The sequence below is a fragment of the Carettochelys insculpta genome, chromosome 8, assembly GCF_033958435.1.
Source record: "Carettochelys insculpta isolate YL-2023 chromosome 8, ASM3395843v1, whole genome shotgun sequence".
NCBI lineage: Eukaryota > Metazoa > Chordata > Testudines > Carettochelyidae > Carettochelys > Carettochelys insculpta.
Genome location: NC_134144.1, coordinates 49,640,185 through 49,652,706, shown reverse-complemented (window position 1 = coordinate 49,652,706; position 12,522 = coordinate 49,640,185). Strand labels below are relative to the sequence as shown.

Sequence of the window (12,522 nt, the reverse complement as noted above, 5' to 3'; positions counted from 1 at the left end):
AGGCATAGTTTTAACAAACATGGAAATTTACTTTGAGCTTTTCCAGTGACTGAGTATTAGCTGATTAGCACTGAAAGTGAGAATATTGCCAAAAGAGGCAGAGCTGTTTTCCTGCCTGATAATGACCTGCTCGTGCTTCAAGGCCACTGCAAAGGAGAGAGTGAGATAGGGACAGAGGCTGTAAGTCAACAAAGCACTGAAGCATGTCAAAGGGACTTGAGCACTTGTTTAGTGACTCTGCTGAATTGTGGCTAGGATCACTGAGAAGCCACTCTTGTGACCAAGTTCCCAACAGTACTTCATAGGGAGAAAAGCAGCAATGACCTGTGTCTGTGTTTTTAGTGAGAGGGTAGGATTTGGGGAAGAGCTGTGTTTGTATATGATAGTATATTACTGGTGACTGCAAGAGCTTAATGTCAGTCCCTTTACATTGACCTGTAAAGCCTTTCTGGTTCCCAAGAACAGGTATATAAAGAGAAGCTGCTCCAATGTGCCTTAGACCACACACGGCTCACAAGAATCTTGTATTGAATTTCCTCTCTCGGTTTCTTATTGTCTAACTCTGGCACTTTTCCAATGGTCTCTAAGAAGAGAACTAGTTAGATCTCATTATTACTTAGAAGTGATAAATATCACACTAGGATTTTTCAGGGAACTTCTTCTCATAGGTCGATTGTAACCCTGTTAAAAAAATAAGGGTCCTGTGGTATTTTTCTAGGCAACCTGAATTTGCCTTTTTGTAGTGTTGCAGAAGTCAGAGGCTTGGATGGTTATCCCGCTGCTTACTCAGAGCAAAACTCTCTGCCACGTCTGCTTTAAAGCTTGCTGACCCCACTAGAATCAGTGCAGTTGAAATTCTCAACTCCTGGCTCAAAATTTTGTGCAAGTCCAGTGCGGTCAGGACTCACCCCCACAGCTGCTTCTAGCAGAGCACAGCTTTGAGGAGCTCCATGTGTCTCAGATGAGAGAAGAGTTTGGAGGGCTGGGGCAGACTAAAGGAGGAGGCAGAGGTGGTAGATCTACAGCTATTGGGGAGGAGGGCCCTAAGTTGCGAGTAGAATTCCTTGCTGGCCCTCCAGACTTCCCCAGTGACCAGCTTGGTTATGGGTCTGTGTGCTGAGATGAGGATTCACCCTTGGATTGGTCATCCAGACAGCAGTTGTACTATTCTCACTTTTCTTTTTCTTCTTTGTATTATAGGTGCCTTTTTCTGCCAGTTATAAAGAGAACTTGCTCTCAAGAAATCCGGATGAGTGAGGCCCCTCTCTGCAATGGAATCCTGGCCTACCCTGGCCTGGGTTCTGCTACTTAGCCTGATCGCTGACTGTCTGAAAGCAGTTCAACCTAGAGATTTTACAGTGAAAGATATTATCTACCTTCATCCCTCAAGTAAGATTCATTTCATGTGCTTAAAATAGGATGTTACTGTGCCAAGACTTAGATGGGGGAAAGAACCCTGACTCAGACAGGAGAAACATCGTGCAGTTCGAGCTAAGAAGTGCAGCATTTTCTAAATTTAGCCTCTGCGCTAAGGAAAACAAGTTATGAAAATAGAAAGGCAATGTGTCTTATGTGAGTGCACACAATTTACTTTGTGTCAGAAGAATATTTTTGTTTGTTTACATAACGACAAACAGTTAAATGCTAAAACCGCCTGTGCTATTGAAATGCTATAATTATACTTATCTGGTCTGGTCTGCTTTTTCGGGGACGTTCTAGGTCACCTGGTTCAATGTATCTTAAGCCTTGATCCTACTCTGGGGTTCAGATGAAAGTTCTGCAATAACAGCACTGAACAGCTGGTAGGATGGATGAACCGGGTATTTTGGTACTGACAGTCTAGTACAGTGAAGGGAGAAATTGGGACTGGTGCTAATAAGATGGCAGAAACACTTTGGCTAGTGCATGTTGTGAGGCACTCAGCAGTTGGCCTTGAGATACTGGTTTTTTGTAAACTTGGAACATATTTTTCTAGCAGTATCTGATCATGCCTGTTTCTGCTCTCCAGGTCTTCAATTGGCCGCTCTTATGCACACGCAAGTCTCAAGTAACTCATTTCTTTTTAGTAGTGAAAATGGCTGCTCCACACCTCATTAGCATTCATTGTCCATGTTGTGGTCCCTCTCTCTGGCCCTGACACATCCATTTTATCCTCCGCTCACCATGTCTCCATTCAGTGTGGGAACAGAGGTTTGCTTATTTTGCTGAACATCTCTCTGTGTTATAACGAAGACTGTGTGAAAGCCTCCCGAACTAAAATGTGGAGTAAATACAAGTGCCAGATGCTAGGCGTGGGTTCTCAGGTTTTCGTTCAGCAGTGCTCAACAGGCTGCAAGGTCTAGGCCATAAGTACCCAGAATCTGGCAAAGGGGATTAATGGGAAACTTGCTTATAATGGAAATCTGGCCTCAGTGCTTTTTGTATTTGCATAATGTATTTTGAATTAACTTATTTTGAATGTGGTCCATCCACCGAAATAAGCAGCTACTTCAAAGTTTCCGCTACCCATCGTACGACAGAGGACCGTGCTCTAAGTACCGCTGTTATTTCAAGCGTGGTGTTTAGCCATGGAATTGCTATTTTGGTGTACATTTGTATCCTGAAATAGCAACTATGCTGTAGCCATTGCCTCAGTGTTTTTGATCATGCTCTCGGTCTCTGAGCTCTCTATTAAGAGCTCTCTGCCAACTGCAGTGCTGGTTGCGATGGACTGATTTTTTTTTTTAAATTGTTTGGTGGTGTGGGCACCTGTCCACTAGGAAATGGTTTTAAGATTGCTAAGTTATTTCAGAAGGGCAGAGAACAGCTGTCAGATGGCGCTGAGTTTGTTACCACTGACCAAGCCACACTGAAAGCATTCAGCTAGAGCTGAAAGACTGTGATCCCTACAAAATCCTCCACCCCTAGTTTGGTAATTTTCTGAGTTTCTGATGTTTTGATTGATAAAATGGGGTGAAGCTCATAAAGAATGAGATTTTTTGAACTTTTTTCCTGGATTTTGGCATTGATTTGAAGCTGCTTCCCTTCTGCCAACATGATTTAAATCCATTTTTCTCAAGGACAAGTTATAAAAATGAGGAGCCAGATTCTCAAGTGATGTCAATGGCATAGACTTGGGAAAGCCAGTAGAGCTAAACCAGTTTATGCCAGTGAAAGGACTGTTCCAATGTCAGCCTAGCTAAAGGGAAGCCTGTGTATTAGGAACTAGAGGTGGCTGAAATTCCCAAACATTGTCAGGTTTCTGTTGATCAAAAGTTGAATTTTAAACAGAAACTATTATTCAGAGGTGGGAAAAGTACCCCCAAAAGTTACTTGAATAAAAGTGCGGCTGCTTTCATTTCTGCATACCCGAGTACAATCAAGACTTGATGTACGTGTGGGTGGGTGGGTGGGTGTACACTTTACTCAAGTAGTTTTCCAGAGTGACATGTACTTAAGTACATGCCCCCTTCTCCCAAAAGCAGCTGTATTTTTGCTCATGTAACTTTTGGGGTACTTTTTCCACCTCTTCTATAATTCATCATTATTTTTTTTTCCACCCACTTCCTTTCAGGGACAGAAGGCAGCTAGACTGGCACTACAGGCTGCTCAATTTAGGGCTTAGTTGTGCAGATCTTACTTATTGTGGTGAGCAATTATTTAGTCATTGTGGGATTATTCATTTAAGTGCTCACCCACATGAACAAAGGTTGCATAAGCAGGTCCTTAAGGCATTTAATTTAATTACCAATATAAGAGGCTGCATGTATTTTATTCATTAATTTCAGTCTTGTAACTTTTTTTTCATTCTTCCAGCTCTGTGTTCCTTTTTCATCTTTTTCCCTCTCTGCACTTTTTTCAACCCTCTGCTAAAAGGAATCTGATGATGTCCACTGTTCTAGTGGTTTTGAAATTAGGCAGAGTGTCTTTTAGGAATGTACAAACAAACATCATTGGTTGAGAAATGTAGCCTTTTATTTAGTGTCTGCTGAGCATAGACGAAACCTCTACAGTAGTCTTGCAAAGAAAGCTGGTTCAAAGTGAATCATTGCTGACCAGGTGAGTTAATGGGTGGATAATATTACAGGCAGTTACGGGGCACTGTGAAGTTGTTTTTTTTTCCCTTTAGAATCACCCTTTCCTGAGGGACTGAAGCCTTATGTCCTGAAACGCCAGCCTACTGAACTTATTAAATTCTGTGATCAAGAGCCAAATGAGATTTACTCACAGCTGTGGCAACAACTGTTTGAAACTTTATTTTGATGCAGTAGCACTTTGAAGAGAAAGGAACATATGATGCATCTCAGGAACCTCCACAATCTCTCCTTTTTTGTTCATGGGTTTTATAAGATATACTATTAGTTAATGATTTTATCACAAGAAGCAATGCTCACACGCATGCATCTAACTGCACAGCTCTCTTGTCTAGAAGCTATTTCTAGAGAATCCTTTATGTCTTTTGATACCCACAGGAGTTCTTTCCTTTTTTACTATATAAAATAAAACCCCTAATCTCTGGACTGTTGTCATGAGATGAATGTTTTGGGATGCTGGCCTGAAGACAGCCGTAAAAAAGAGTTGGGCATACTTTTGTGCTGTCATTTGGGTTGTTTACCAAAATTGAATTTAAAAATCCTGTGGTAGGCAGATTGATCTATTGAATATAGAGGGGAAAATCTGTATTTTGTCACCATCTCTGCTGATAGAAATTAGCTTGTGTTTTAATTTCAGAAGCTTACATCTGGTCAGGTTCCATATATTGCCTTGAGTCCAATAAAATCAAAGTTTAACACAGCACTTTGCAAAGGAGTGAAATACTGATTCTTAAACACTCTGCTTCCAACATATGCATAACTCAGCCTTACAGAACTGTCGAGAAAATTTTGTAGTCCATGCACAAAATCTATTCAGCTGCTATTCTAATCTTTATGAAGGTAAGGAAGAAAAAAGAGTAATGTTTTATTTGCCCACTAAAGAAAGCTCCTTGCTCCCTTGCGTAGGCAGGTAAAATTTTGCAAGTTTGGCAAAGCTGGTGAAATTCACCATTTTGCAAAGGATTTAGTGCGAGTCTGTCTGAAAGCACTTAGGTCTTAAGAAAGATGGGCCTTCGGAGATGCATACCAATTCCCTACAGGCTGGTATTCAAAGGACATTTAAGATCCAGGCACCAGCCACAGATTAATTCAGAACCCCAAACACCTCTGTGTGAGGTGTGCATTCACTGGTACGCTAGTCTTTGAACTGGAACAGTGGCTATATAGGTGTGGTACTGAATCTTACTTGGTTCCTAGAAATGAGATGGAGTGGAAAATTAATTTTAGTATGTTCATTTTATTGCCACACACAGTGCCGTGGGTTTTGTGCCAATTGGATATTTCACTTATTGTTTTGATTAGTTTTTAGCCTTTGTACTAAAAGATGACGCCATTGGGAAAAATCCATTTACTTTGATTCCTTTTGGATGTGTTGCAGAAGTCTTGCCAAGAGAGCACTTTCACATTTGGCTAATTAAAAAAGCATATTATTGATAGCTGGAGGTTCAGCAAATTGATGTTCTCTTTCCATTTGGGCTATTAATCAACATTCAAAAGTGTGAATTTATTTCCTCTGAGACAGATTTCAGATGTATGTAATCCAGCTGGTATTTTATTAACAGCAGGGATGGATGCTGCTGTGAAATAACATGTGCTATAGGGAAAGAGCAAGTAGAACTGTGGGGCTGGATCCCTTACCTCTTATCCAGATGAAATGCCTCTTGAATCATCTCTGGGTAATTTTCCTTGGTAATGACTGTTTCGCTGGACTCTCATAATTATATATAAATGCTCTTCCTGTATTAGAGAATTTTAAAATCCAGAACAATTTATGATGGCATTTAGGCACACCTAAATAGTTGTAAAAACGTTTTTTAAAAGAGTAGTACCATGATACCTTTAGAAAGCCTGTTACAGACAGACTAAATTATGAGTTTTTAAATGAATCTTGTTTACATTTTTCAGCCACACCATATCCTGGTGGATTTAAATGCTTCACCTGTGAAAAGGCAGCAGACAATTATGAATGCAACCGATGGGCTCCAGATATCTATTGTCCAAAAGGTAAATTAGCTCCATACTATCTGTTTAAATTTAAACTATGTTAAGGAAATTTATCAGTATTTCCATTTAAATGATAACATGCACAAGCATCCGATACCCATTACTGGAGGTATTTAAGAACAGGTTGGACAAACATATCAAGGTCTAGGTATGAATGACCTCTTGAGGTCCCTTCTAGTCTTACATTTCAATGCTCCTATGATTTTCATTATTCTCCAAGTGTCTTTGAATTCAGGTAGCGGGTAGTCAGCCCTCCAGCTCTCAATTACTGTAAGATTGGTGGATTACACAAATGATCCATCTAACCTGCATACTTCCCTTGCAGTAGATGGGTTTAGAGCTTTAATCTACTCCCATATTCTTCCATAGCTGAAACAGAAATAAAGTTGCTTTGAGACTTAGGCTGACCCATATGCAAGTCACTTACAAAAATGGGAGTGGTGTGATGTGTTCACCCGACACCAGCCCTGACAGGGTTATGATGGAGCAAATGGGGTCAATTAACCTTATAGGCCACACTTGGTAGAGAGTCCGGCATGACTGGAAATGGCTGATGATTGATAAAGCCCGACTTGGGGTGAAACTAGTTGAGGTATAAAATGATGAAATTATCAGCAGATAGAGGCTGAATTGTGGGAGCTGTCAGTCACTCTCTGGGCTTGAGGAGGAGGGGAAAAGGAGGAAACAAAACTATGTCTATGCTACAGCTGTAAGGTCTCCAGTGTTGCTGCTCTATTCCAGCAGGAGAGAGCTCTTCTGCCAGCATAGTTGAAGTGCCTCTAACAAGCAGTGCTATCTATGCTGGCAAGAGAGCATCTTCATCCAACATAGCTACGTGTGCATGGGTGCTTTTGTTGGCAAAACTTATATTGGTGAGGAGTGTCTTCTTTCACACCCCGACTGACAAAAGGTTTGCCAACAAAAGTGCTAGCGTAGACAAAGCCCGGGGGGAAAGAGAAGCCTTGGGAGCCTCACTCTGAGGGAACAGTCCGTGTAGAAACGTGGTGAAGAAAGCCTCTTGGAGGTGGAATAGTAAGCAACCCAGGGAAAGAGCAGCAAGGTTAGAGATTGTGCAGCTCACAGCTGGAGCCTGAAGTAGTGGATGGATCTGGGTACCAGGGGAAGTGGCAGAGGACCTGGCCTTGGACTGGGATATTTGCTGGTATGGCATGAAATGTAACAGAATTCTGTTTGGAGAATATGGAAATACTTATTGATTTGCAAATGAGAAACTTCTGTATTCTGTTGCATTCCCTTAGAACACCAGGAAGTAACACTGAAAAACCCACAAAAACATTGAGAGGAAAAGTTTGGTTTTATACAGGGAAAAAGAACTAATTTTGAGTTATTGTGGGGAGAGGGGATGTTATCATTCACCAGATTGTGTAAAATGTGAGATCTTTGTGCGTAATTCTACTCACAATGGCAAAACTCCCATATACGATTAACTAATATAAATTTGAATCAAACTTAGAACTGTGGCCAGGCAGGAGAAATGATTTCCTAGTTAGAGATGGTTGTTAGAATCTTGTATCAAAGGTGTGCTCTACCTTTTGGAAAACTGTTTGTTTACAAAAAAAAAGTCTTGCCTGATGTATAACTGTTCCTACTGACCTAGCATTGAGCCCAGCACAGAACCCCAGATCTGAATACTTCTGAAATTTTGAAGTGTTTGAAATTCTGACAGGGATCCAAATTCTGGGGATGCCCTTCTCTGCTTTTCACCTCTTCATTCATTTTTCCTCTTCCATGCTCTCTGTCTTCTAATTTTCTCAATCAATTGCTTCCTGCTTTTCATCTTTCATTTCTTGTCTACACTGAAATCTTTTAGACAATATCCCCTTCGTGCTCCATTTGTTTCTCTATTTGTTACACTTTCTCATTTTGTCTTATCTTTCTGCGTGTTGGGAGAAAATCTTCTAGCCTTGATGGGGCTGTGTAGTCACGTAGTTCGCCTTCCTAGAATGGGGAGCGGAGAGTGTGCTGTGAAGAGATTGAAGGGGATCGTGTACTACAAGCAGTGCTCCCGGGTGCCTTTCTCCTTAGCGCTGTCAGGAAAAGGATGGGCATGGGCAGTTGACCAAAACTATATATCTACTAGCCAAGCATATCCTGCCCATATATAGGAGAAGATCAAGGGTAGCCACTATTATAGTCCAGCCACCGCAGCATAGGTGTGTGAGTATGCTCCCCATTGCTGCTGGGTACCCGCACTGGTGTACATCTTCCTCAAAACCCATACAAGTTCCTTTGATGAAGTCCTTTTGTATGATCCAAATTTGGCCCTATCAGAGTTACTCATGGAAACTGTTTGAAATAAAGGAACAGCAGAGAGAAGTTGACAGTGGTCAGGAAATAGTGCTGACTGACCCTTTGGACTGAATCTACAGACCTCAAGATGGGAGCAGTTGACAGTTTTGGAAAGAAGCCTTCACCTAGCCAGTTCTTTTCAATGGGTACTTAATATATAGTTAATAGTGTCCTTTAGTGTTCTCATGCAGTATGCTATGAATTATGTACCTATTTACGGTGGTGACTGTCCCATTGCAAATGCCTTTTGTAGTCAGTGTTTTTCATGCAGCCCAGAAACCAAAAGACAATAGTCCCATTAGCAAAGACCAGCCATCCTGTATCTCTAGACTAAACCAAAGAACTGCAGGAAATTCTTTTGAATTTAATTTGTTTTCTTTTGAAATTAAATTCTCATAACTTCAGTAACAGTGAAAGATCAGAACAACTTGTGTTAAATGATGGCTTGTGTAGCAGTTCCTATCCTGTTTTGTCAAGAATAAACATCATTTTAAATAATTGACAATAATGATAGAGGCTAAAAACTGGGTGCAAGACTGTAAGACATACAACAGTGATTGCAACGCTTCCATTTAATAAAATAAATTTCCAGCTTCAAAGGGTCATTGATTTAGACATTAAAGGGAAGCCAATAGCTAAGCAATGCCAATTGCTTTCTTTTGCTCTTTTTGGAAATCATGTTTCCAGTGATTCTCTTTATGTCATTAATCAGACTCATGCAGACAAGCTTTTGATGGTATTTGTGTGCACTACTATTGCCATTCTACCTTGCATTAAAGCTCATTTGTTTTATCTACTTGTAAAAATGCCTGGTTTCTCTTATATTTCACCACAGCAGGATCACAATGTATTTTCAAAATATGGGATTTTGGAGCCTGGAATTGACCAGGTGGAAATTCTAACCCATCTTTTTATTTTTAGAACAAAGAACCCCAAATCTGCTTAGAATGGAGTTATCAGATAGCATTTTGCTCACATAGCATGGAGCATTTAGTCCTAAAACTATCAAGGTACACTGGGAACAGTGCACTTTGTAGCTGGACGTTAGCCTGAACCAGGCTCAGATTCACTGTATGCCTTACTTGATTTATCTTCAGTGGCTGAGACAAGTCCTTGTGTGCCACCTTTCCACAGTGGCATTCTTCAAAATGAATGCAAAATAATACCAAGACAGCATGGTGTTACTTTGGTGTTGGGCAGAAATGAATGCAACATATTCTGTCTTACAGCTCTGTCTCTTTAAAATGTTCCCACCCTACAGGTGATTTCCTCTGCATTCTTGTGAGAAATGGCTCTCCTTTTCTGCAGAATAAGTGGAATTTTAAAGGCCAAGAACCAGAGTTGTTTTTGTTCTTGGCAGAAGGAAAGAGTTGTATTCATGAGCGCTTGCTAGCAGAAATGACCATTATAACTTGCACTGGATTTTGCCATCTATGACCATGGATTTTGGAACAGATGCAAAGGGAAGTCTGAGAGATGGAACAAAGCAGAACAATTCACAACAGACAATTAAAAAAGAAAAACAAAAAACCAAGGGTAGCATTTCTTGTTTTGGTGAGAGAGAGAAACATTAATACTGCTGTCACTCAGTACTGATTTTAAACCGGAGTAAATTGGTCCTGATTCTCTTCTAACACTGTTGTAATTTAGCAGTAATTCACCTGGAGTCAGTTGAGTTACACTGGTATAACTAAAACAATCAGTGCCATTGACTTAAATGAGCTATTCTGGATTTATACCAGAATCAGTCTGATAGTTATCAGTTCACAGTGTAAGGAAAGTCCAGGTGTGATCTGTATTGGTTCCTTTTGGATGCAAAATCAGTGTTTGGGTTTTGCTTTTTTATCTCCATCTTGCCATCAAATATATTTCAAAATAAATGTATTTTTTAACAAACTGAATGAAGACAAAATAATTTGATGCCACAGTTCTGGTAAATAGGCCTCAAAATTTACCCTGTCATTGAAAACTGACCCTTTGGGCAGTTCTGAAGACCTGAAGTTTTTTATTCATTCTGTAGGTTGGTGATTTTTATCTTTGGATGTTAAAGAAGTACAGTTGTATCACCATCTGCTCTGCAGTTATCTGAACCTTTCCTGGGCTGCTTGTATTTAGTGATACTGAAAGATAAGAAAATTCCTGGTATTCCATTTTAAAGAGAGAGAGAAAGATAAAGAGCAAACATAAAGAGTTTTGTCTTAGTCAAACAGATATTTTTTAAAAAAATCGTTCATAGAAGCATAAATTCAAGAGTTAGTGTGGAAACACACTTCTGCATAACTAAAATTTAGTGTAGTAGACTGTTAAAACATAAATGAACCTTTGGAATGATCATGACTGACTTGACAGCATTTGTCATTGTACATTAACTTGCTCTCCCTTCTGGGTATACCCATCTCAAGCACAACATGTTAGTTACCTAGTTCTGTTATGACCCTGTATTTCTGATATTCAGTTCCTAAATGGCTACTGAGTAGAGCTGGACAACTGATTTAAACTATTAAGTAAATAGGCGTCATGTGAAGCAGCCTCATGGATATGACTGTCAGCTCCCATATACGTGTTACAGCTAATAAAACTTAAGTTAAAGGCATGGTAAAATTTGGAAGTCAAGCGCTCAAAAGTTAAGAAACATAAAGGTTGACTTGCAGTTCAGCCCTTTCTCTTCCTATTCAAACCTCGAAGGTTCCTGCCTTCCTTTCCTTCTGCTACTGTCCACCACATACAACCCCAACTCTGGCTTCCTCTTCTGCCCCCATCCAGTACCCCTCCAGTACCACACCTCCAACTCACTTCTCCTCTATACTCATTCAACTCCCATTCATTCTGGATCTTGTTCCTCTATTCCTCTTCTCCTAGCCTATCCCTACTCAGGTTCTTTCACTCTCTCCCAAGACAGCTTTGGTGTGACCAGCACCATAGCATATTAACAGCTGGAAGGAGCAATTGAAAGGAGAAGTTTGCTCCACGCTTGAGGATACAGGATGCTCAGTGTCTGTGTGGGGATAGACATGTCCAATCCTAGTTGCTCAGAGGAACTGCGAGGGGTTTGAGAATTCTCCACTGGAGATGGAGTCTTTGGAGAACTTGCTATCAAACTCTAACAAGTGTCTATTAAGCATGTGTAAACTGAGGTTTTTCAGGGGATAATCTGATGAAATTTAGGTTAATTTTCATGGTGATGGCAAGTGACAGCATAGAGGCTGGTGGACGTTCTTCAACAAGGACAAAGCTATGTATTTTCTCTAGCCTTAATTCTCTGAAGTGGCTGGGGCTGAACCATTTTTGTGGAAACTTTAAAAAAAAAATCTGAGGACAACATTCATCCTGGGAAATTGTAGCCTAAATTGTTTAAGTAGGCAAAATTGTAAGTAATGGAGAAATGTTGGGGAACCTTAACTATACGTGTGTCTACCAACTCCATCTTTAATAACTGAAACTCTATTTAAAGAGACACTTTTATATTGAATATATTTTCAGGTAATTTTTGCACAACTTAAAATTTGGGTCATATTTAATCTGATATTGTCCTCCCCTGGGTATTAGAGATGATCTTATAAGTAAGCCAGCTATCTAGGAGAAAAGGCAAACTGTGTTCTGTTCTAGGTTGTCATAGTTCCCACAATGCTTTGGACAGTTTAGCACCCAAGAGATGATGCTGAGATAAAGGATACTAAACCAAAGTATTGAAGCATACGTAATGGAATTAACTTTATATAGTATGCAGTCCCAGGAACCCATTTGCTCACCTGTAACACTCTGAGCTTCAGTTTACCAAGCTCTCACCTCCCCAAGGTACTAACTGTAAGGTAGATTTAGCTGTTCCACTTTTACCCTCATCACAGATCTGGGCTGCCTCTTGTCCTCTGTCTAAACCCAAGATACGCATTCCTCATATCGGATGTGATCCTGGCACTCACCCTGCCCTGGGAAGACAGACATTCTGTAACAGAAGGCTAAAGCGCAAAAAGCAAATTACTTAAGTTCCTTGTCAGTGGTTTTGAATGCATGACTCTTTTGAATCCAGGGGGAAAAGACTTTTATTTTGAATGGTAAGAGCATCTTCACTAATGCATGGAAGCTGGCATGTAGATGGAAACTGCACTAGTTAGGCGTCAGTTGGATTACTGCGTCC

General features: G+C 40.4%; 1 protein-coding gene across 1 annotated transcript in view; it reads left to right on the top strand.

Moving 5' to 3' along the window:
• Positions 1-12,522, top strand: part of LYPD6 (LY6/PLAUR domain containing 6) — a 68,999-nt gene that overhangs the window by 47,754 nt on the left and 8,723 nt on the right. Inside the window, exons 2-3 of the mRNA XM_075001629.1 lie at positions 1,201-1,389; positions 5,979-6,077. Coding sequence (XP_074857730.1) covers positions 1,272-1,389; positions 5,979-6,077 — 217 coding nt within the window. The 5' untranslated portion in view covers positions 1,201-1,271. The remainder of the gene's footprint in view (positions 1-1,200; positions 1,390-5,978; positions 6,078-12,522) is intronic.